Source organism: Nestor notabilis, unplaced genomic scaffold, assembly GCF_000696875.1.
Source record: "Nestor notabilis isolate BGI_N333 unplaced genomic scaffold, ASM69687v1 scaffold4431, whole genome shotgun sequence".
Lineage (NCBI taxonomy): Eukaryota > Metazoa > Chordata > Aves > Psittaciformes > Psittacidae > Nestor > Nestor notabilis.
Window position 1 is genome coordinate 130,856 of NW_009914099.1, and position 26,367 is coordinate 157,222.

The 26,367-nt window shown below is 36.7% G+C and overlaps 1 protein-coding gene across 1 annotated transcript; it reads right to left on the reverse strand.

The window, feature by feature from the left end:
• TTC39B (tetratricopeptide repeat domain 39B) lies at positions 1-24,371 on the reverse strand. The gene is made up of 18 exons (XM_010023480.1): positions 24,346-24,371; positions 21,197-21,301; positions 19,770-19,901; positions 17,919-17,995; positions 16,713-16,780; positions 14,634-14,698; positions 14,361-14,466; positions 12,919-12,984; positions 11,054-11,162; positions 10,126-10,193; positions 9,972-10,031; positions 9,497-9,658; positions 8,345-8,436; positions 7,929-8,049; positions 5,535-5,646; positions 2,193-2,310; positions 1,318-1,434; positions 1-334 (listed from the first exon to the last, which is right to left on the reverse strand). Exons 2-18 carry the CDS (start codon positions 21,289-21,291, stop codon positions 238-240), a joined length of 1,665 nt encoding a protein of 554 aa, XP_010021782.1. The 5' UTR covers positions 21,292-21,301; positions 24,346-24,371; the 3' UTR covers positions 1-237.
• Positions 24,372-26,367: the final 1,996 nt, after the last annotated feature.

Below are 26,367 nucleotides of genomic sequence, written 5' to 3' on the forward strand. Positions count from 1 at the left end.
CCATTCAAGTCAAATATTCAATTATTTTTATCAAACAAAATATAAGGTCTTTTTAAAGTAGCAAGTACATATAGTATATGCACTATACAGGAAAAAAAAACAGTCTAAAAGAATGACATACATCAAATCAGAGGTGACAGGAAACAACCATCGGGTTGCTTCCTTTCAATGATTAAAAAAAAAGATTGCAAAAAGATTGTGTAGGCTATTGTATGCATGAAAAGCATCCCTCCTCATTCAAGGTGTTGAAGCAGATGACACATTCATGCTGTCAAGTGCTGCATGAATTCTGAAGTGCAACCTGGACTCCATAGAGTATTCTTTGTAGTTGTTTCTGAAAAACATAATGTTAGTGTAAGAAAAACATTTTTGGCCTGAACTGTTTCTGCTTCATACATTCAGTGAAGTACCAAAGTTCACAGTCTTGATTCCTTCAACAGGAAACAGAGGTTGCTACAAACATTTAAAGCTACATCCGCAAACTGAGCAGAGACTGATGCCAGTACTAACAATCAAAAGCGCCGATAAAACTGAATCCATCTCTTTCACTTGTTTTGACTCTTTCAACAGTCCTCTCAGTTACTGAAGTTTGCTGTGAAAAGAAAGCTAGAAGACTACAGAAAAGAAAGCCTGCTAGCTGAAAGTTTACGTTAGGTCTCAAAACACAACTCAGCCAGCTAATAAAACACAGGGAAATCACATTATACAATCCAAACAAGCAAACAGAAAAGCAAAAAACCTGTTGCGTTTCTAAAAAAGGTTTTAGGAGACTATTTCTAAAGCACAGTCACAACACTGTTGCATGATTGGGATACTTCTCTGTATACACAAGGGGCAAATTCTACCCCATATTTCAATCTACGTATGAAGCTCAAAATTTAGCTCTGTATTTCTCTTCTGTGACAGGATGCGAAAGGAGAAAGGGAGGTGATCAGAAGTGTACTGAGTTTCAACCTACTCCCAGTAACACCTTTAGTGCAGCAGATGTAAGCCCCACAGCTGCTCTCTGGGACAGAGGTGGCATAGATCCTTTCTCTGGACCTTCCAGCTCCATCCCGTGCATGCAGCAGAGCCTCAGCATCCCTGACGCCTAAATGAAAAGGAGACATTTTCCCTTCTTACTGTGTCTTGATTGATATTGTCTACTCCACTGTGTCTGAAAGACAACTTTTCCCAGTCCAAACCACAGATTTATAATTAACTGCATTTTGCAAAGAGGCTGGTAGGAAGAGAAAACACATGCCTTCATTAATGAAGTTACTCAGTTATTCTTAATGTACAAGAAAACGAAAAAAACCACAACCCACAATCACTTACTTTGCAGTTTCTATGTATCTTATTGCTTTTTCTCTCTCATCCTGTTGCTTGTACAGAAGACCCAACTCATACAGGGTGAACGGCACCAAGTAACTATCATATTTTATTTGCTTCTCACTAGAAAATCACAAAAAATACACAAGTGGCTACTTACAACTTTTCTTCAAGTGACCAGTTAATTTTTAAATGCAATCACTGTCTGTGAAAGCACATGGCCAGAGAAAACACTCTGGAAACTTTTTTACTTGCTAACTTTGTGCACGTTAATTATACCTGTAAAAAGCAGACATAAAATCCTGCCAACGAGCAAAAGCTCATTCTTTCCTACTTCCTACCTGTATTGTGGCATGTTACACAAGCTACCTTGAACACAGTTCTAAGACTGGGAACCTACTGTGTAACTTAGAGTTCAAAAAACCCAATCATCCAAAAAGAGAACTTGAGAGAAAAACAGTGTTCATTAGGCTAGGCAATGTAATACAAATTTCTTTCCCACACACAGAACTGAGATCCCCTTACCCTAGCTTACCTGAACAGATCAGCAGAGAAATAAGAAAATTCAATTTTTCCTCAATACAAGAAATTCTCAGAACCACTATGGCTCAAAGACACCTCTGGAGATCAGCTAATCTAATCTCCAAGAGACAGAGAAAGCTACATGAAATTAAACAGACTTATACATATATAGAAAAACATACTAGTAAAGTTTTGTGACTCTCTAACTACTTTCACAGGTAGTTTAACTCCAGCTCCATAATAGGATGTTGAAGTTTCATTATCCAAAATTGTAGTATGACAGCTTCTACAGAAGCATTGGAAATTTCACCCAAAGCTAAAAAATATGAAGGTTAAAAGGCTGTTTGTGTTACTTTTACCTTTGAATTACTTTACTGAAACATAATTCAGCTTGCATGAGTCTTCCCAAGTATTTCAGGCAGAGGCCCTTTAGTAACTGCAACATGCACACATCATCCATATAGTATTCATTGTGATCTAAAAGTAAAAGCAAAATACATCAAACAATTTGAAGACATCATGAAAAGGAAAATTAGATTTTCAGTAGGTAATATGTATTCAGAATCAGGACCTTGCCTCTCAGATTTTATACCTCAAAACACATAACCTTCAGGCACAATTTTATACACCGTCTACTAAAAAAGATGTGTGCTAGTATCTGTATCTCTCTCTTTAAAGATACAGGCTAAGAAGAAATTGAAATATCCATACATTCTCCAGTCTTCTGTATCTGGAAGTCAGTACATACCAGGCAAAAATTGACATCAGTTAAAAATTTCTGTATTTGTAATGACCTAAAACAGGAAGCAAAACCTACAGTGAGACTGAAAGCTCACAAGTACACATTAGTCCTGCAGAACTTTTTGGAAGCATGATCTTGCAGTATAAATTCAAGAAACTGTGTTTATTAGTATTCCCATCATCTCTAATGATTAAGAAGCTTCACTAGTAGTGTCTAACATTCAGAAAATTCAAGAAAGTTTAATGTTCAATAGGGCTAAAAATATCACGTAAAAGAGCTTTGGTGAAGCAATTCAGAAATACAACCTTAACAAGTGTGGTCCTTTTTTGCTGCCTTGGTTTATAGCATTTGCTGGGTGCAGGGAAGGAAAAGGAAGGAAAGAAAACACATATGGATAGACAGATGGCAGCACATATATTAACAATTCAGGAAGCAAAACACTCTCCCTTCAGATCATGTTGTTTACAACTAATTACCAGCTCTCTAAGGTCACATTAATTTTTTTCCTAATAGTCTGCCAAAAAAAAATCCTATACAAACAGTCCTTAAAAACATGCAAGCCAAAAGCATCTCAGGATTCAGCAAAGTGCTTTGCTATTACATTCAGGCTTATTTCTGTCTGTGTTTAAACCCACAAAGTCTACACAGATAGTAACTGACAGACTGCACTTTTTGTGACAGGTAGAAGCACAACAGGAGAGTATTTTGCATTCCCTCTAGCCTGTTTTGCTAGGCTAAGGTATTGGATCCATGTAACTGTCTCCTGAAGGACTCGTTCATTGAAACTACTGGGGCAAGCACTGATGTCAGTAAAAGCTTGCCAGTCTCTAACAACTTCAGCTAGTATCTCCCTGGTATTTCCCACAGGAAAAAAAGCTATTATGCAGAAACACTGACAATAAATGACAGTACATGCGCATGCCTATTTAATATAGACAACCTTCCAATAAATGTGGGAGAACCATGTTCCTGCAGTCCTCTCTACCAGAGGAAATACTGTTATCGGGATTTCAAAACACAAAAGAAATTACTTTTTCTTGAAGTAACAAATTCCTCTTTTGTATCTTGGAGATGACACAACTGTGGAAAAATAAGATTTCCGGAAATCCTGAGGGAAAAAAAAATTCTGTCTTACATCTGTTCCTGCTACTATTTCTGTTTTCAGCTCTATACAACATAAAACCACTTTGAATTCATGACAGATTCCTTGCTGTGCCCATTCACTTGAAGCAAATGAAGTCTCAATCCCTAAATGACCTTTGTGTATAATTAGCACACTTTTTCAGTGCTCCTTAGCAGTCCTTTAACACTATCTAGTACTGATAGTGGCTATCTCTTAAAATAATACTGTATCATTGCCACACCCTGATAATAGCTTTAATCAGGTTTTTCTGGTCCCAATTCAGCAGCAATTCTGGTAATGAGACTCTTTATCTTGTCCATAGCTTTAAAAGCAAATCAGGCTCACAAGTGCAAAGTCCAGAACAAAGCTGCATTTGACTGCAGTTACTACTAAAAAAGATACAGAAAGCATAAAAAAAACCCCCAAATATGCTTCCAGATTACATTCTATTTGTGACCTGCATATTTCCACAAGAAAAAACATACTGGTTTTATTTCTGCTCTCTTTATTTTGGTACCTCTGCTTAAGGCTTTGACAGGAAATTTACTTCACTGAGATAACTGATTAGCAATTATAGTACAAGCCTCTGCATGACCCAGCACCAGATTCCCAATGGCTTCTGCCAGAACCCTCCACAAGGAACTCATGGGAACATTACTTCATCTGCAGATGCCTGTATATCACTTGCATCACAGGACAACAGGGGAAAAAAAAAAAAAAAAAAAAAAGGAAAGGAAAAATGCTTGAGATTTAAAAGGCTGATTCTGCAGAAACGTGAAGAACAGCATAAAAAAAAATTGGACCCAATTCAGTCTTGGCCTTGCAACCTACTCCCATTTAGTTTATTATACCTTATTATACCTTCCAGACTTTACCGCTGTGCATTTCTTACATGTCCTTGTATAACTTCCGATGCATCACCTCAGTTTACATGTAGAAAATAATTAGATGTATTATTACATTTCATTATTAATGTTTTAATCATGGCAAAACTAACTGCTGCTGCTGAATTGTTGGTAAGTGTGATTAAAATTTGGGTTCAACAGAAATTATTTTTAGCAAATTACCACTAAAAAAAGTTTTATATACAAAAAAGATGGTATTTGTTCATTCTAGAATTCTAAGTCTACCGAAACATTCACGTGACAGATGACGGCACTCACCTGACAAAGCCAGGTATTTCTGCAGTAAACCTGTTGCAATAATGGAACTCAAGTTTCTCTAGGAGTAAGTTATGGACTGATTCTCTAAACATTACCCTGAACATTTATGCTTTAAACACATCAAGATCTAAAACCTTGATCAAAATTTGTCAAAAATATTGTATTTTACAATTAGCAAGTATATTTTATTTTGCCTGAGAGCACAAAAAAAAAACCAACCCCAAACAAAAAACCACAGATTTATGCGTAGTACTTCATTACTTTTTTTATACTTACTTATATTCTACTCAGTACATGTGCTCTGTAGTAAAGCTAAAGCATGGTGTAAATTGGTTTAGAAAGAAATATTTTTCAGACATGTAAAATATCAGTAGCCTATGCTCCATAAATGCTCTCAGAGACTGAAATGTCTTATTTAGAATCAGTTAAGATCTGTAACTAATGACCTCAAATCCTTGAGTTTTCTGTATTCTAGAGCATCAATCAAGCCAGATAAAGAACATACTGAAGAACCACCACTAACTTTCATGTGGCTCCAAAATTTACATAACTCAGATTTAATGGCACACTGCCTAAATCAACACTTGCATCACAGAACATTAGTAGACAGAAGCAAAGAAAAACATCAGCATTTCTTACCAGCTTATTAATTCCATCTTAACTGATCACTTACTAGTTTCATTTTCTAGAGCAGCTTCTTCTTTTTCAATTGTTACCAGTAAGTTTTCAGTGAGGTCTGCTCTTCTGCCCACAATTGCAAAGCCATTCCAGACATACATCATTTCCTGACAAAAATAAAATAAAAAATAAAAAAAAAAGTCATGGAACTGCATAAATATTTAATTATAATAAATACTTAACTAAAGAGTATCCCTTGGAAGCCTGTTACAAAATATTTTGAGTACATACAGACACTGCCTACAAAAACTTGTTTTAAACAATATTAAAGATTTCAAAGCCGAAACACACACTGTTCACCGTTGAGAAGCCCATGAACATAGTATCTTCAAATAACCACCCACAATGAGTACAGGACATTCTGTCAGCTACATGCAAAGACAGCCACATCTGCCTTAATACTCATTTAATTAAAGTTGCATAAGAGTATCTATAGATAGGGGAAGCACAATGATATTGAATGTGCGTGGGCAAAGTTAACCTGGGTTTCTAAGCTTTGAATGTTTTAATACCTTTCTAACAAATTCTATCATGTATTTTCATATGTTTTTAAAAATGAAACTCAGCAGATTTTATCATGTGATAGTTTACCATCACCCACATTACAAATCAGCAAATCTGTGTATTTTAGGTTCAACTTGTGGCCTCTGCCACATGAACTGAAAGCAGCAGCTGAAAGTAGTTACCTTCTACAAGATTACAGATATATTTGTGTGTATTTGTGGATGTGTGCATGTATATGCAGTGTGTATATATATATGTGTGCACCCAAACACATGTTTGTGCATCTGTTTATACACAGATGTTATAACCTATAGGCTGTTACTTTCCATTTGGAGCAACACTGGAAGTAGACAAAACTTCCCAGATAAAAATCTGGTTCCAGCACATCTAGCACACATTTCCAGTGTAATTCATATAAAATCTTATCTTTTAAAGAAATCTCAGCACATCCTGGCACAAGTGCTTCAGTACAATAGTAAGCAGTATGTTTATTTCAAGGCATTAAATATTATCTCACTGTAACACATAAAAAGAATGAGAGAATACATATACACTCCATTTTGATAAAAAAAAATAGAAAGTGCTCAAGTACTTCTTATCTTCCTAATGAGTTTGGAGGACAAGGACTGAAACTCTGCCAAACTAAAGAGAGAGGTGTGGTGTGGTCAACATGCTGGAGGGAAGGGATGTCACCCAGAGGGACCTTGACACACTTGAGAGGTGGCCAATGCCAACCTCATGAAGTTCAACAAGGCCAAGCGCAAGGTCCTGTGTCTGGGTCAGGGAAATCCCAAGCACAACCACAGGCTGGGTGGAGAATGGATTGAGAGCAACCCTGAGGAGAAGAACCTGGGGGTGCTGGTTTATGAAATGCTCAACATGAGCCGGAAGTGTGCACTTGCAGCCCAGAAAGCCAACCATGTGCTGGGCTGCATCAGAAGGAATGTGACCAGCAGGTCAAAGGAGGTGATTCTGCCCCTTTACTCCAACCTTGTGAGACCCCACTTGCAGCACTGTGTGCAGTTCTGGTGCCCTCAACATAAAAAGGACATGGAGCTGCTGGAGCAAGTCCAGAGGAGGCCGCAAGGCTGATCAGGGGCTGGAGCACCTCCTGTGTGAAGACAGGCTGAGAAAGTTGGGGCTATTCAGCCTGGAGAAGAGAAGACTGCGTGAAGACCTCATAGCAGCCTTCCAGTATCTGAAGGGGGCCTACAAGGATGCTGGAGAGGGATTCTTCATCAGGGACTGTATTGATACGACAAGGGGTAATGGGTTCAAACTTAAACAGAGAAGATTCATGTTAAATATAAGGAAGAAGTTCTTTACTGTGAGGGTGGTGAGGCACTGGAACAGGTTGCCCAGAAAAGTGGTAAATGCTCCATCCCTGGCAGTGTTCAACGCCAGGCTGGCTCCATCCCTGGTAGTGTTCAAGGCCAGCCTGGCTGGTGCTTCGGGCAACCTGGTCTAGTGGAAGGGTCCTTGTCCATTGCAGGTGGGTTAGAACTAGGTATCTTACGGTCCTTTCCAACCCTAACTATTCTATGATTCTATTAAAGATGAGCACATATACTAGAAACCCGTGCAGGTTTTTAGCTTAAAGGTAACTTTCAGCCTCGTGTGACAACAGCAATCATTCTCTGTATGTTTGAATTTTCACGTGAAAAATCTGGCTCTGGTTTTTGGATTGCTAGCAGTTGATAGCATGATCCAGCCCCTAGCACATTTCACAAAAATCCCACTGCACGTCTGCAATAATTCTTAAGAACAATAATAATAAAAAATTGCAAGCACATACTACCTGATAATATTATTCTTTCCCTGTACAATGACTTACACTTATTTCTTTTCTGCTTGAAAAGGACAAAAAGAAAGCAAGAATAAATACCAAGGCAGGCAGTATCAGCTTCACTGGTTGAGAACTTGCATAGCGTCGAGCTTTTCTTACGGCAAACTTCTCGGTTGGGATAGATTTTCCTGAAATTCTCTGTTTTAGACCCTCCACTTGTCTACAAGAAGTTAAAATGGAAAACAGAAGTTGCTTTACATAATTTTTATTTCATCTTACTTCACGTACTAAGATCTGCTAATGTATAATATCTTAAATTGTTTCACACCACTTAAACTGCTGTTGTTTGCTGGTAAAAACAGCGTTTTAAATATTCCGATGCTCAAATCAAAAAGAAAAATGAAAAGCTGATTGTTAATAACAACAAAGTAAGTCACACAAGACAAAGACACTCAAGTCAAAAGCTACTATATGGAGGAAATAACTGCACATCTAGTTGCTTTAGAAATGTTTACCTGAATAAAGATACAATGTCCTCACCAGTCCTTTTCAAATCATCCTCTGGAAGCATACATAGAATTGCTGCCTTCTGGAATACATATATTGCCTATTTCAAAAAGAAATAGCAACATATTACCACATCTGATTTGCTGTGTTCAATCGATACACAAATTGGACTCAAATCCTTGGACACAATACACAAATTAAGGACTCAAATCTCTCACCCCACTTGCTGCAGTGAAGCGTTTCCAGTAATTCTCAGGCAGGTGGAACTACAGCAGTCTAGCATTTTCTTTCTCATGTAATTTATGCTAATGTTCCCCCCGACATATTTATTAATATTCTAAGTAAGTCAGAATGCTAAAGGTATGTCCTGCAAAGAACAGGACAATTTATTAAACAAATCAGTGACAAAGAAATGAGGTTAAATGATGTAACTATTCCAAAGCCCATTAGTGCTATATGTGATCTGTTATGTGTAAAGGCATGCCTGAGAAAACTAAAGAAAATATCTGAGTACTGATTCAAGGGAAGTTCAGTAATTAGAGTTTGCAGAGAAAAGAAGCAGCATCCATAATTCTATTCAAGACATTCGCACTTCACATTGAATATACTCTTCTCTTCTTGTTTTGTCAAGAATTGGTTGTATCCCCTTTTCCACTAAGCATAATAAACAGTAATCTAAAAAGGAACAGACAAAAAAGATGTATGAAAAGTTATTTGCAATTGTGTTTTGTTTTATACTTTGAGAAACATTTTTACAAGTAGCCTTGCCATTTCATGTCACAAGGCACCTGTTGAGTAGGTGTTCTCTCATTTGTTTAGAATTAACTAACACACACAGTTTCTTCAGCCAAGTTGTATTGGTACTAGAACTTGAGATACAAGTTCACAGTTTTTCTCTCTCTCTTCTTTCTCCTAGCTCTGATAAGCACCTCTGTTTTTAGAAGGGCTGAAGCATTTTCAGTTATAGCTCTGATGCTTCAGAATGTGAAATAAAAATTCCTCCTTAATCACCCAGTTAGACCTACCATTTTGGTGCCATCGTGCCTTTGCTCATGGGTTTCAGAAGAAAAGGAAGGAACATTTATTGTGTGAACTGGAAAGGAAATTTAGCTGTGGAGAGGATACCAGTATATCACAACAATGTCCACCTGCCCATTTACCTTAGACCACCTGCTCTCTTTGCTGAGCAGGTCTGCATACCGATATGCTTGAAGCCAGTTCTGCTGGAAGGTGTAGCACCACATCAATTCCCAGTAACAGAGATGATGAATCTGTTTCCACTGTTCCTGGGCTGTTATGCACTCTTGGAACCTCAACTGCGCCTATGATGTAGTTAAGTAAGAATGAAGAAAACTGGCTCAGTTATAGCTCCACATAAAAGCAATGTCTAACTACAAAGCAAATTCTTACTTAGCACCTAAGTGAAGAACACCTGACTAATAAAATGAGATAAACTTCCCTTTCAGTCTCACTTACAGAGAGCAAGCTAGAATTAATACGGACACTGAACATGAATGGGGATAAGAGCATAATTTTTAGTCCAACTAAAATAAGTTATTTAGACGAATTAGACACTTTTTCCCACAGTTGAACACCATACAAATAAGAACTTTTTAAGAGAGAAAATGGATTTACCTTTTCCAAATTTCCTTTCAGTGTATCTATTCTGGCAGCATAAAATAGAATAATGGAACCCTTGAAAAGAGATGAGAAAAATACTCAGTTACTATTTTAAGCTTAGGGAAGTACGTTTTTGTTGAGGAAGTACAAATCTATTGAGAATACACACATTTGGAAATTTCTGGAGGTAGGGTTCAAGGAGACTATCTGCTTCCTGAAAGTTGGCTTCCCCTGTACCTAGAAAACATAACAAATCAACCTCAATATACTTAAAAAAAATGAGTTTCATACATTAAGATTTTGGTTTTCAAATCATATTATGGCTTCCACAGAATAATGGATGACTGTTTTTATGCAAAAGCAAAATTATTTCACCATATTTTGTTTTTATAAAAATTAATTCTTGTCTTGAAGGTACTATGTGCTTTTAAGATAGGAAATGTCTCTAAGTAGAAATGGAATACAATATATGAATATTCTTTAAAGTGTTCCATTATAGAACCTAGTTATATTTTTAAATCCCTGCAACTGCTTTAGCAAGTTAGGAAAACATTCCTCAGCTGCCTCCTTTCCTGATTTTGAGCTCAATAATGAAGTACAGGTGACACTGAAAGAAATGACGTTCTCCTTAATTTCCTGATGAGCCTGAAGGATGAGGACTAAAATACTTCCAATCTAAAGAACATTAAAATATATGACAAAGATGCATACAGAATTAATGGTGACTTTTAGCCACATGTGACAGAAGTAATTGATTTTCTACACGTTTGAACTTTCAAGCAAATTGTTTGGAGTGCAGACTTCTTTCTGGAGATAATTTTCATAATATTGGACATTAATTTATAGATGAGGACTTGTCTGAACTTAAAGGTGTCATGGTATTTTGCTGTTGCATGTTAAGACAGCCTTGCAAATGGAACGAGGTGTTGGTATCTACCCTCACTGTTTCAGCAGACATAGCTTTGTCAGAGATAATTATTACAGCTATCTCCTGTTACAAAGCTAATTGGCCACAGTTTCAAAATTCAATTAAAAAAAAAATCACAATATCTATCATAAAGTGTAGCATGAGTGAACAGCTACACAGTGGGTCTCACCAAGGATTAAGGAGATGTAAGTATGATAAACCAACAGGGTGAAAGTACACAGAATGGCCCTCAAACTGCTGCCAGATGCGCCTTCCCGTAGTTGGCTGAGGCCCAACTCCTAAGAAACATCACAAACACATGCAGAATTAACTATCAGCATACAGAGTTACTATTAATAATTTCCGGCTCCCCGAAATCCAGTTTTCCTTTCAGATATAAGCATTTCATAATTCAGCACTTTGTTAAATCTCAGATCCAACACAACCTTCTACCAAAACAGTTCTGCCAAAGCTGATAGCACTCAGCAAGGAGAAGATTAAGCTAAAACAGAATAAAATTACCCATGCAGTTCAGTGCTCTGGTGAAATGGGAACACCACACAGACCATGCAGACACACAGGTCTACATCACTTCCCCATGATTTTCTGGCTATGACTCTTCAGAATAAGGTCTTTAAACGTATGTTTGGTGACAACCTCTCTCAACTGTTCTAGTGCTACTTGTTGGCAAGAGTCTTCCTTCACAGAAATCCCTGGTTATACTCAATTCTCGTCCACCAAGTCAGCCACTGTTTTGAGGTTCTGATCAAAATATCAGCTCTGCTGATATACCGACTTCTAGATATTGTTTTCAGAAGCTACAATGGAATTTGAGTATGCTGAGAAAAGAAATCCAGATTAATGAGGACTTACTTAGCTCTTCACACAGGACACTTCTCATCTTTTTCAGTTTATGCCCATTACACTACAGTTTGACTGCTTGGGGGAATTGCTGAGACAAGCTCAAAGATTCCCTGCTTAAGCGCAGTAGCTCTTCAGAAACATATTGGATTGTGACAGTTTTGCCTCAAAACAAACAATAACTTAACAGTTTTATTGCATAGCAACTTGAGTTATAGGAGAATTCAAGCACCATAGAAAAAATTGCTTGTTCTTTTTCCTTTTAGCTTTTACTGCCTTTTCAGTCAGGGCAAAAATTTGTATAATGGAAGAGTTTCAGCATGAACCAGGTCTTTCACAGGAAGAAAAAGAAGGAACAGACCTCTACTGAAGTCTACTTTTACATAAGCAGAATCATATTTTTGATTAACAGCATTAAGACCATATGGTGATTCTCTGTCTCATTAACAGCTTTAAGTTCAGGTATCTATAATTCTGTGAGCTGCTTTGTTTAATCTGGTTTTCTGATGTTTCCGTTTTGCTGGGGTTGGGTTTTGTATGGGGTTTTGGGGTTTTTTTGTAATGAGCTTGGTTTGGTTTTAATTATTTTTTATTTCTATAGGTATCAAAAAGAGTTTTAAAGGGCTGTAAGATACTTGCAATACAAGGCTAGGTTTACAAAAACAAAGCTATGATTGCAAACAATAATTACAAATAATTAAATAATTGAAATCCCTTTCCTCATCCATGAGAAAAAGATGTACTGAGGTTCCACAGTGACACATGATATCCACAAATTTATTCTCCCAAACAAATGGGCTGGGATCATGGGTGGAAAAAATGCAGAACTGTGACTCTTACTCACCTCAGTTACTGGTATGAGGAATATTAATTTTTGACTGCATAGGCTCAAAAAGAAAGCTGATATCCTCTCTTTAAGAATCAGAAAAAGGAAAAGAAACTGCGGTTTGAAATACTGCTCTGAAGCAGATGGGTCATTTCCCATGGTTCTTCAAGATCAGGGTATCACCATATGTGCTTTTATGCCTACACCACCTAGCCCAACTCTCATCTTTTTAGCAACACTAAAATACTGATAAATAATATTGTTACACTTCTAGTGTGAATCATATGACATTAAATTCATCAAATTTTTTCTGAGAAAAGACTAATTTGAAAAACAAACACACACACAAAACATATCAAATCCAATACCCTATTGCCAGAAAATCCAATAAATTCTAGAAGTCGAAGGATCCTTCCTGGTAGGAGTGACAGCATCTGAAATACATTTCAAACAAAAATAAGATAAAAAAACCCTTATATACATTAAAAAAAATAAACAGTAAAACTAAGTATAAATTTGAGCCACAAATGCTAGCTACTATGTTAAATGTCATTTTTCATTAGTGAAAAAGGAAAACAGAAAAGAACTCGAAAATAGACATGCATGATCAAGAACATACAATCAGTTTGCGGCTTCAGGGAAACTCGGTCTTCTGATGATCATCAGCATGGAAACAGGAAGACAGAGTCCAGCTTCAAATAATTACAGATTTTTCTGACTTCAGCTGATCAGAATTGTTTGAAAATTGTGGGTCATTTGGAATGAAAGCACTATCTATTTTGGTAGTACTTAAAATGTGCGACTGTCATCTTCCTGTACTCCCAATCAATTGACACAGTGGTATAACAAAAGTTCTACTTGTTCCTACTGTGGGAGCACTGAATTAGCAGACCAGCAAGCAACTTGTAGAGATACTATCTATTGTTATTGTCCTTCAACCCTCTAATACATGCACTTTTTGTTACCCTTGTAACTGCATTCCCCACGTTACGTAACAGAAAACTTAAGAAGATCACAACCACCTTTTCAACAAGCAGTACAAGTAGTTCTTGAAAGTCAGTTTTTAAAAGCTCAGTTCACCCTAATACATTCTGCCCAGCAGAGAATTTTTCTGTTAAGCTTCCTCCTGCAGAGCCTTCAGGAAGAACAGAAAAGGTTCTAGCACTTATGAACACAGATATCTAACAGTTGCTTGGGATTTAAAGACTGACAGGTACAGACAAACCTGAGTTGTACTGACTGTACTCAAAACTGGACAGCTCTAGTCTGGAATGATACAGAAATTAACATACCAGCAGAAATCAACTCTCACCATTGCCAGGACAGATATGGAAAGGCAATTGTAGTAAATTGTAAGAAGAAATGATAGTTTATGTACCCAGTTCTTTTGCACTAATTCAGTAAACTACTGGTCATTCTTCTGAACTTGTAATCGTCTACGCCAATCTACAGTATGCCACCAAAGTAAAAGAATAGTATACATGGAGGTGTTAGAATAAAAGCAGTCACTCCAGCTATCCCGTAACCAACAGCATAAGCATCTTAAAAATTCCTGCTTCACACAGGCAGATGTAGCTGCTCTTCCTCTTAAAAAAATACATACATAAATTAGTCCAGTAGAATTAAACACAATTCAGGATAAATTAGAAGGCATGAATGCAAACAGCCACTGCTGTTCTCATACTGCATAAAACTTACAAAGTCTGTATTTTCATTTTACAAATGTGTAATTCTTAGAACAGGATTACAGTACTGTATCTGCAAAGAAAGAATTATCCCAGTGGCATTCTGTAGTCTCAAAAAGTCATACCAAATTGAACGCTCCAATTCCAAGTTTTACTCCTCCTTCAAACTGGTAATAAGTTTCATTTTTGCTTTTGTTCCCCTGAGTCATCTGTAGCACCTGGTGACATTCTCTTTTGATGCAGAAACAAAAAAGGAGGGAAGAGGAAACATGACTTAAAATTATATGACATATAATCACTATGACTACTGCAAATATATGTCTTTTTATTTTGGAGGCATTAATACAATTGCAACCGATTATAACAACATTGAAAGTAAGTGTTTTCTAATAGCTTACTTGTATATTTGGTAACTTGTCCTAATTTTGAGGCCACCTTTGATAAAGTTGATCATATTTTCATCCTGGAAGAAAAATATTTAATTGAACAAAAATGTGCATTGGGCTATTAAACATAACACATACATAAAAACTTTCTAGCTGCATTTAAATTTATTTATAACTTAACATTGGAAATATTAGAAATATTAACATTAGAAATATTAACAATATTTTTCAGTTACTACACTCATGAGACTGACATTAATACTTGTTTTAAGTTGTCAGGGAAACATTTCTCTAATGCATGTTACAAATTTTAAAGCTCAAGAGGGGGGTGAAAAGAAAAGGTCAGAATTACTTTTAACAGAATTTCCAATGCACATAAATGAAACAAGAAAGTTCTCCACCAGATGGTGCTGTAGGAACCTTTTAGAAAGTTCTGAAACGCTGATTCTCAAGCGTAACCCACATAAGCAAGCCCAGAAGCTGGCAGCAGACAAATGAATCCCCTGAATAGATGAATTCTCATTGCTGATCTACAGTAACCTCCTGTTTATCTATTATCCAACATATGTGCTTACTAACTTACCACTAGAAAAATCAAAGTAAAGTCACAATGTGCTATTCATGAAAAACAAACTCCCGAAAAGCAAGATGGTTAACAGTTCAACAGGACAAATTTTTTTTCTCTTTGATTTCACACAGAATGGGAACACGTGGAGGCATTTCAAAAATGCACATCTGTACAGGCAGGGATAGAATATATGATATGTAAAAATAAAAAAAAAAAGAAAACACCTTCCAAACCATCAACCAAAGGAATTTCTGGCTTCCATGAAAGGGTCACCATTTCAAAAGACCTCATTTGTTTTGTTTGAAAGACAAGTGTTTTAGTACAAGCATTACTGTTATCTCTTTTGAAGGGTTACATTTTCATTATCATCATCCTCCTCAAATTAATCAAGGTCAGTCAAGGATGAGCAACCAGCAGAGCAGGGTATTACGGTCAACAGCAAGGGATCTCTGATGTGATGGATAGTGAGGTGTTGCTTTAGAGTAAACCCCTAGGGTGGGGGTTTTTTCCATTTTATACAGGCCTAAGCTCACCTCCTACAACAACTGTTTAAAAATTTCTTCATGTTAAAAAAAAAAAAAAAAAGAAAGAAAAAAAGAAAAGAAAATCACCCACAAAACAAAAAGGAGGGTTTCTTCAATTTGGTTAGTAAAGGAGAAAGTGAATTATAAGGAAGTCTGGCATTCCATTAATAGTATTTCCTGACACCTCTGGCCAAAGTCTTGTATTAAGTGGTTTATGATGCTTTGCCAAATTAACTTCTAAGTACCTGATCTTAATATCTTTGTGACCCACTCTTCCCTCATTATTTGTATCTGAAGAGGTTATCTAAAATATGTTCATTAAACATTTGTAAAGCATTCACATATGCAAAAGAGTATGATCAAAATCTATTTTCAGGAATCAAGTTGCAAATCGAATTTGAAAACACTGTAACAAGTCCCTGAACCACAAGCTAAACAAGAAGAACCAGACACCATTAACCACCAGATCTTTCTGTGAACTGAATTATTTCCTCAGCAATATTAATGTATGCTTGTTTTATAATCATTCATTACTGTATTGTTCCTGACACCATGTCAAAAGCGCATGGATAATGATACTGAATTGGAGACAAGTGTGCAACAGCTGAAGTTTTGTTAGCTGGGAAACATCTTATTCTTTTCATGTGAAAAAAGACCGGCACTTTCAAGTAACACACTTTTGAACATCTTTTTAAACAAGTGTCAGATGGGATGCAAGTCCTTTAAACATACCATCTGTATATGATTGCAATATACCTTAGGTTTTTGGTTCCTGGGCATAAATAACATCTTTGGTTGTTAATATAAACAAAGAGAGGATTCTGCCTGGTATCACAGCATTTACCATACTTTCAATAACTGCCATTAAGTAACATTCACTCCCTAGGAAAGGGCTTGGGTTTTCAACACTGTATCTATTGCAGGAAGGGTAGTTTACAACTACTAACATGTTCCCAGTAAGCTGCTACAAAGAGATACAAAATAAACAATAGATTTTACCTGCACAAAGATGAGACCTGCTTTCTGTAGTAAACATTCAGCATAGCAGATTTCAGCATGCATTTCCTCTATGTAAGAAACAAAAGTTATTAATTGTCAGCAAAGTTATTGCCAATATTCTCTTTCTGGAGTCAATGGAACAAACAAAATGTAAACAAGATTCTGATGCTGCTTTGATAGCTGCTGAGTAATAGCTGTAACACACAAATTTTCCCAGTAGAAGTCCTCTATTTCACTTCTCAAACAAAACCTTTGATCTTGCAAGAGCTCAACTCTGAGTAAAAGCTACTTGTCATTTTGGTGAATGATCTCGTGTACTTCCCATTGATCGTAAGTTTAAATATCAGCCTACCGTAAGTCTTCCAATCCTCCTTGATGACTTAGAAAAAACTTTTACAGATGAATGGTAACACTCACTGTGGCTCAGGCTTTTCCTCAGTCCAGTAACACATTATTAACATGTTTTCACCAAGTCATGCTCAACAGACTGAAAGCCCTGGGCAGACTTTCTAACCCCATGCAGCACTAAAGTATATCTGACTTAACACATGACATGAGTTACTCTGCACCCGTGCTTCAAGACCAGACACATGCACAAGGCTGCTGTATGTACAGTGCACACGCAGTGAGTTTGATGTGTCCAGAATTAAAAAGGATTCTTTTGTGTCAGGTTAGGGGAAAAAAAAAAATGCATACTTGATTCTGCCTGAATCAGAAATACGAGATCAGCATTTTCAGAGCCATGAATAATGTACTGATACCATTTCCCAAAACACCTTAAGGCAAAACAGACAAGCACAAAACTTGTTAATATATTCAGGTTCCGAAGCAACTAATGATATGGACATATTCCACTGCATCAGTGATTCTTAAACTTCTGGGAACTGTCTTAAGTTTAAAAAAAAAAAAAAAAAAAAAAAAAAAAAAATCAATCATGGAAATCTTTCTCCAGTCCTATAATGTGTTGAGAAAGGCATTCCTTAATTCATGCATGCTCAAAGCCAAAAGAAAATTTGAGAAGCTTCGCATTGAATTTAAAAAAAAAAAAAAAAAAAAAACACCAAAACTGAACACCATAAAGGTGGTTGCTTTGCTTTTTACTGTAGGACACTAGTCGAGTTAGAGTTAAGCATATTCATACACATTGGTAGGGTGCTTTTCAGCTTTTTTCACTTCAGTATTTTAATTGTATTATAAACCACTTACCTTCACTCAACTGATCCAGTGACTGTTTAGAAACTAGACTGGACAAGGATTCCACCACAGTGCTTCTTTTCCTGAATCTAAATCAGTTTTACACGGAAGAAAAGAAACCCACACAGCATGAGCGACGTTTCAATACAAACCTGAACTTAATTATTTATAATTCTTAACTATTTCCTACCAGAATTTATACCCATTCTTAGTAAAGTGAAGATTTGCCAATAATTGCAATTCTTTGAGTAGTCTAATCACAGCCACTTGTATGGGTCTGTGCTCAGAAGCCTATCCAACCTTAATTCATGGTCTAAGCATGCATTTAATTTATTTTAAGCATACAACAGCTTCCACCTCACTTCTACCAACCAGCTGCAGAAGTTTCTCTGACTCTGGGCAAGCCACTTGTGAACTGGACTTCAAAGTCTTACTAATTACTTTTTTTCCATTTCTTAAACTTGCACGCAGAATTAGAATGAAAAATCAAAAGGAGATGTTTTCAAAATAATAAAAACATAGATACTTCCATATTTTATACCAGTTATGATGCCAAAACATATTTTACTTTCAACAGATCTCACCTGTCCATGTTATAAATTGCTATTTATTTTAGTAAGCCTCTCCAAAAATGAATTCATTACTGTTTACTCAAATGATTCAGCCTTATGAAGAAGCTAAAGAAACAATTCTACATTCAGAAAAGGAATGCACTGTGTAAACCAGGAAGTCATTGATAATTAATACTGAGCGTTAACTTATCATTTGTTTACATTATTCCATTAATGGTCTACTAAGGCACATGTAGTTCTGGCAGTTCTTCACCTGGAGTGTTTAATTACCTTTATCTCGCATTTTTATGAGTTTTGTTACAGACTAGACCATAGCATAAAAGTTTGTATTCTGCAAATATCGAGGCATTTAATTTTTAGACATACTAAACAACATAGCTCAGATGGCACACCTGAAAAAGGGGCAGAAACTGCAGACTCTTTATTTTCTTCTGATAATTTTGTCCCATCTCCTTTTCTTTTATTTGTCATTGCTAATGAGGTGATATTAAATGTCAAAACTAACAACATTTGGAATTAATTACTTCAGAGACTAATGATAAGTTATGTCCTAATAAGTGTGATGAAGAATCAGTACAGTAGAATAAAGCGCTCAGTTATGGTTTTGTCAAAGGTTTGTTAAGCACTTTAGCTTTGACAACCCATTTTCTAAGTTGTTTGTTTGCTTTTTAAAATAAAAAAAAATAAAATTCAATAACAACTTCTATTTTCTAGTCTATTTCATTGTTGTTCCAGAACCAAAAGGTTCAGATCATTCTTGACTTTTAAAGCAAACTGAACACATTTGTAACATTAATGACAAAACTGCTTTGGTTTTAGAAGAAACCTCAGTAGGAGCTAATTCTTAGTAGACTATCTGGTCTACCTTTGAGAAAAAAAAAAAAAAAAAAAAGAAAAAACATGAAAGGGGAAATTCAAAATACAGAGCTTTTGAACTGTTCAACTGTTATGGTTTAAGTCCAGCTGGTAACTCACCCATGACAAACTCAATCATGGGCAGATATAGACCAAGCAGTTCAACCATGTAGTGTCGCCTCACACATAGGTCTACACAGCCAATTAACCACTTAACTACCTTTAGAAGCTATAAGCACCCTGACCCAACAAGTCTGTGGTTTCCACATATCCATACCAAGAATAATTGGATAGTGAGACCTACTCCACCTTTCCAAACTTAGATCATTATCATACCAACAACAGCCTGCTTTGAAAGCGCACTGACAGCTGGGATACCTCGTAAGGAACAATTAGTGGATTAAGTACCTCATAGATGTTCGTTGCTTGTGCTTACCTTTGGCAGGTTTGCAAAGCTTCCTTCATTGCAGAAATTCCCAGTTGTATATCCTGCTGTTCAAAGGTCATAGCAGCTTGCATAACTAGAATAGTGCTGTAACCAAGCGCATGGTACATACTATCCTTAGACCTAGGACAAACATGTAAATGTTGTGCATTTAAACAAAACTTAAAATTACAGTACAAAATCAAATGCTGAGACACTTGCATTAATTTCTGAAAAGACAGAAGAACAAAGCAGGAAAGTAATGGATATGAGAACATAATACCATCTTCTACTGGGTGCTCCATGTCTGCCTCCATAGGATACTGCTGCAGCAAGTTCCAGAGCATGTCCAAACTGGGTTTTGAGTATTTGCACTTATATCCCATTTATAGTACATTGGTGTATCTATGTAATTTAGCTAATTAAACCTTGATATAAATATTCATTGTTCTGCTTTCACTTAACGGAAGGACAACCCTTCTAACATAACTACTTTATCCAAAGACACAAATATATGCATTTATGTCATAGAAATGGCAGTACACACGCTCAGTCCTGCAAAAAAAGGCTACACTGAACCATCCTGGCCTTCATAATGTAATTACACAACTTAAAAAAAAAAATTATTGGAAAGTAGTTACGGGAGGTGATATACTCAAACCTACCAGTTGCAGCAGAACTACTGCCAGTGTTATGTCAGGTGAACTCAGGTTTTGTGTAACCAAGTGCCAAGAAAATGAAGACTGCATAGCCCTCTGGCAGCCCTTCTGGTACTACGCTACCAATGTACGTTTTCCTAATGTCCAACATGAATCTCCTAAATCTCAGCTTATGGTGATTGCCTCTTTTTTTACTATCTGCCACTACAGATAAGGATGTCTCTTTACCTTGTTTCACTAACACAAGCTACAGATCCCTCTCACTGACACATTGCAACATCAAACACATCTTTGAGAGACAGACAGGAGAAGAACGGGATTCAGATTCCAGTCCTAAAGAAAATCCACCCAGATTGCCTCCCCATGCAGTCACAAGTAGGCTAGGTTTACCCTATCAATACTGCATTTATTCTTTAGTTCTCTGTATCTGCACTGCCACGCTCCTCAGTAAGCAAAGGCAATAGAAGAACAGGCAGAATTAGCCAAAAGATCAAAATGTGGGCTTTAAGGGTAAACACTACTGTGACTCAAATGTAACATAATAAACTAACAGAACAATTCAGTGCTTCATTAATAGGTTTTGTGATAGCCTTAAGGAGGAACAAGCACACAGGTAAAACCTAAAGATACTAAGAAATGTTTATGGACAAGAGGGAATAAATGAAAACTACTATCTTCAGAGGCTTTAATCTTCAGCTACCAGACAGCATACTTTATATTATCTGTTTACATACTTCAGCAAATAAAGTTATTTGAATTCAGCAAATAACAGGACCTCACCATGGCCGAAGTATTTCCAGGGCTTCAGAGAACTTATTGTTTAGAAATAAGTTCAGTGCCATTGAACATTCTTCCAGAGCACATTTGATATCCATCTTGGATGCCCTAAAAAAGATTCTTAGTTTAGTCAAACTGTAAATAGAAACACAAAATTTAAAATATTTTTCCCCCTTATGTGACAGATCTTTTATAGCTATTTTATGGATCATTTTTAAAATCTAACTGTACAAAAACAAGTCATTTGCTTAGCATTTTATCCATGCTACATAGGTGTGCTCTCTTTGCTAATCTAAGTGATGTTTATAGTTTTGTCCTCCTTTCTTAACCAGTCAATATGCAATGGAGTAATTTCTGCTGCTATATATAACATAAATACTCAGAAATTATCAGCGTCCAAGCTCTCAATTCTCCATATTAATACAAATGCAGTTTCAAACTCTGTATTCAAATCTAAATTTCAAGAAAGATGGCAAAATATTTTTGTCCAAGAAAGCATCAAACAGACCTCACTGTGCAAGCAGTTACGCCAAAAATAGTCCTGCCAGAAGCCTGCAGCTATGCCAAAAGCTTTTGTTCTTCCGAATTCACTTCAAGTAAAATCACTTGCACTTGCTTAAGAGGAAGCCATCTAACAAAACCACTACCTCTGCCAGTTTTGTTTGAAAGACTTCAGAGCACTCGTAAATTGGTTCATGAGCAGAACTGGTGACAAACTGGACATACATGATACTGACAAACAGCTAGAAGCTATACAGCCTTCAGCATGCACAGCTGTATCTAGAAAAGATAATCTGTCTACATCTTTAAAACTACAGGTTTAGGCTCTATAATGGGCTTTATCCAAGTAAGGTTAAGCAGTTGTAAGCATCAGATCATGCCAATGAGATGAATATTAAGTGCTGACCAGAAGAGTAGAACCCTGGAGGAAGAATTTAATAAGAGAAACAAGAGGAGTGCAGCTGCTCTAAATCTGACAGTAACACACACAAGAGAAACGAACCATGAAAAAGAGGGATGTGAAAATATAACCAGGCAGAGGTTTACATGGCCTTATCAGCTTCCCCTACCCACCTACTCACTCCATTACCCAAAAGCTTTAAAAACATTGGTTCTGGTTTTTGCATTGTTCTGGGGAGAAAATTGGGGTAAAGGCTAAATGACACCCCAAAACCCTTTTCAGCTTCATTTTCTGTCAATTTTCAGTTGCAGGATTTGAAAAATTCATCTTCTGTAAGAAAAAAAAATAAAATAAAATCTCTAACTCAGTACTTGGCACTACAGGATATTTATTATTCTATAATACATATTATTATTGAATATACCAAAGGACAAATCCCACCCTTCATAATGAAGTAGTTAATAGCTCAACAGTTAAAATCAAGACATTTTTACAATCAGACTGTTATAAACAATTTTAAATACCTTTATTTTCTCCCACACTGGGATTCAACTTTATTATTATGTATGCAATTTTAAGATCTGTGTAATTTTATGTAGCAAAACCCTACAGTTCTCAAAGGCTGAAGCATTCTCAGCTCTGCTTCAAATGTTATTAGCCACTGGCTAAGCTTTCACGTCCTTCAGCTGCACACACACCTCAGGAATTCTCAGTGCAACCTACAGCCCTGATCTCCATCTGTCCAATGGAAGCATCACTGTCACACCAGCAGAGAAGGGGCACCATGGTGATCCAATCCCACCAGCAACACAGCCGCCTCTTTTACCATGTGCATAGGGTTCCTGACAGCCCATCGCACTCCATGTCTTATCCAAATATCTAGGCCTAGGCAAGGGCCTGGGTAGCAAACACTGCAACACAGCCCATGTTTGCCCTGCTGTATAGGGTACAGGTACAGACACCAAAGTCTTTATTAGCTTGTACTCATTCATACTGTACAGCTACTGGAGAGCAGATCTATTACATTTATGTTCTCTTCACTGCTGGCCTATGTCACAGACATAACGTCCTGTTGCCACTATCGGTTTACGTTCTATCACTTAAATACCCCTAAAGATAGGTATCTAAAATGCTTTTTCTTAGAAGTATTTCAGGGAAGTTACTGTACAGCAAGTTTACTTACGTCCATGTATAAATACACAAGCCCCAATAACAAAAATCTTTCAGATAAAGCAATAGCAATATTCCTTCCTGGAAAATGAACCTATACACCAAGAAAGGCATGTAGAAGACACACAGAATATTTCCATCTCCTCATATCACAAATTCACATCTATACTTTAGTTTTGGGGGAAAAACCAAACCAAAACAAAAACACACACACACCAAAAAAAAAAAAATAAAAATAACAGAGAGGAGGGAGTTAAAAAACCACCAAAACCCCAAAACCAACCACCAACCTATCAAGGTCAACTGCAAACTCATTTTGTATTTTGCACATAGAATCATAGAATCATAGAATAGTTAGGGTTGGAAAGGACCTTAAGATCATCTAGTTCCAACCCCCCTGCCATAAGCAGGGACACCACACACTAAACTACGTCGCCCAAGGCTCTGTCCAGCCTGGAAAATCAAAATAACCGGAGATACTCAGTTTAGATATCTGCCAGAGCCTCAGCTTTGGCATCTCTCATACTCCCGAAGTTCTTTCCAGAGCCTGGATCAAAGGAACCATATGCTCTAGAATATGAAGCATCCTGCTTATTCAGCAAAAGAACAGATTTAGCATTTCTCACTGAATCTGCTCAGCACGTTAAAGGTTTCCCTTTAACAACAATCATCAGAAAATAAGTATGCTTAAGATCCTACACTTTCTATTAAGTAAAGCAGAATTAAAACATTTATCAAAATAAATACAAAGAAATCAATTGTACTTTGGTGCATTCAAACAAATAAAAATATTTAGACAAAAGTAGAGAAATGTATGCATTTGCATGTCCTCTTCAAATATCTTAAATAGAATGCCCTCCAAAGAACTGTGCTAAGAAATAAAAAAAACCAACTCATTCATAATGACCAAAAGTTCTGTAAAATGCTCAATTTTATTACCTAATTCCATGAATAACATCTGCTAACAAGTAATTTCTAAATAAATAATTTTTTGCTAGATTTAGAGGCTGTTTCGTTCTTTTATCTGGTATACAACAGGCAAGGACCTGAGTTAGTCCCTCAATAACATGCTGTCACCAACACCACTATGTGTTCCCATGCTTCTACACCCTCCTTTCACATTTGCTTTTTAGAAAACTAAGTTTCACCCAGTCCATGCCAGATTAAATTACATATTCCATTTGCTCTGACTTTCCCACTAGGAAAAATGGCTAGTTGTTTTAAAAAAATTTCTCAAGAAAGGAAAAGAAAAGAGGGGGGTATTCTTTTTTAAAACCAAATTTGCCGTGATTGTCTTAAAAAAAAAAAAATTAAAAAATCCAGTAATATAAACTAAGATCTACTAGATGGCAAGAATTAGTTTTTACTCTCTCATACTTGTGCACCACAGGTATTTTGTGACTAGCACTGAAGCAGTTCCCTGTGTCTTCCAATACAAATTCCAGCTACCATATTAACAGGGAAAGGGTGGAGGTAGAGAATCCTTAAAATTGCAGAGGATAGATGGACCTTCTGGTCCCCTCCCAGCACATTTGCCAACTTTGAGGTGGGCCAAGAACTCTGTGAACTATAAGAACAGAAAAACCCAACATGAGGCGATGACTTGCTACACAGGATATGGAGGACCTATGAATGGTCATCTCAAGTAAGACAGGGAAGAAAACAGTGAGCAAGATATGTATAATCACACAGTACATTAAAGAATCTGAGGGAAAGTGAATCATTCATAACAGCAGGTAATTTAACAAGTGATCACTACTTTATTTACTTAGTTGTAAAATACCTGGATTTAGCCTAGAAAGACTAAGAATTTTTCCTACTTTCACTTCGTAAGAAAAATTACAGCAAACAAATAGTATCACAGTACCCCACCACTACAACATTTTTCTGAACGCACATATCAAGATATAAAGACAATGTCCTACTTCCACTGCTTCACCAAGCCTCATCTTAGTGAGAAGAAATACATTTTCTGTATTTGTATGCTGTAAATCTGCACACTTACTACTCTCCAATCAGCAACTTCTGGAACTTCATTTGGAAGAAAAACACAATCTTTATTTTGTGTAACATAGCCATGGACATACTGTCTTTTTAGCTGTTATCAAAGAGGATCATTAGCCATTAGGCTCCCAAATGCCATCATACCACCCACTGTAGCAACACCAGGGTATGCATCAGTATTTGTAAAACGATTCCATACATGAGGTTCCTTAAACAACAGAGCCCTGGCACCCCATCAAAACTATCTTTTCCTATTAAACAGGTAAGCAGCAGATCTCTCAAGTATGTTGCTGTCATGTTCTTTCCCTGTGTTACAGACTAGTTCCTGTGCTTCTGCCTTTATGTGTGACCAGAGCCTTCAGACAATGCAAACAATATTCCTTATGTCAATACAGTTACTCTTACATCAGGCAAGCTTATGAAATTATTCTACCACTTCAGATATAAAACTTGGGAAGCTAGTTTCCTCAGACTCTTATTTTTGAGAAGTGAATCACATGCTTTACTAAAGAGTCTCCTTTTTTATTACTCTTCACATGTATTTTCTACTGTTTTCCTTCATCCAGTAGCAGATGAACACAACCAGAAGCAATCACTCCAACTCAGATTCGTATCTTGATACCAGAACACTCAGAAGAAAGGAGTCTACTGACTCAAAAGCAACTTGGCTATCACCACTGGCAAACTGGCAGAGGTTCAGAAGAAGCCCATTTCCTCCTCTCTCACCAAAACATGGCAAACCCACTTCTACACCAAGTTAACAGACTGACGAACAGTTCAATGAGCAATACTGATTCACACCCTCTTTCTGACTCATGTTCTTCTCCTCCTGTCTTAGTCTTATGTTGGCAATCTCATTTTTTCCCTTAGTTCTCCATACAGTTTTGTAGAATTGACAGAAACATAACACATTTTATCACCTCAGATGAGCATATGCTTTCATTTATGCTGGAGTAGACTACATTTCTACTTCAGTGAAATTACTAAGGATTTTACACCCAGTGAATACAATTCACTTCTAAGAAAAGGAAAAGGAAAAAAAGGAGAAGAAACAAAGTGCTATACTGGGTGTTAAACGAAGACAATAATGTCACATTTC

Coding starts and splice junctions, on each gene's coding strand:
- TTC39B (XM_010023480.1), bottom strand. CDS start 21,291: ATGGATATCAAATGTGCTCTGGAAGAATGTTCAATGGCACTGAACTTA. Junction 17,996..19,769: donor GCTTTGCAAACCTGCCAAAG/GTAAGCACAAGC, acceptor AAACTGATTTAG/ATTCAGGAAAAGAAGCACTG. Junction 2,311..5,534: donor TGCTCTAGAAAATGAAACTA/GTAAGTGATCAG, acceptor TTTTACTTTTAG/ATCACAATGAATACTATATG.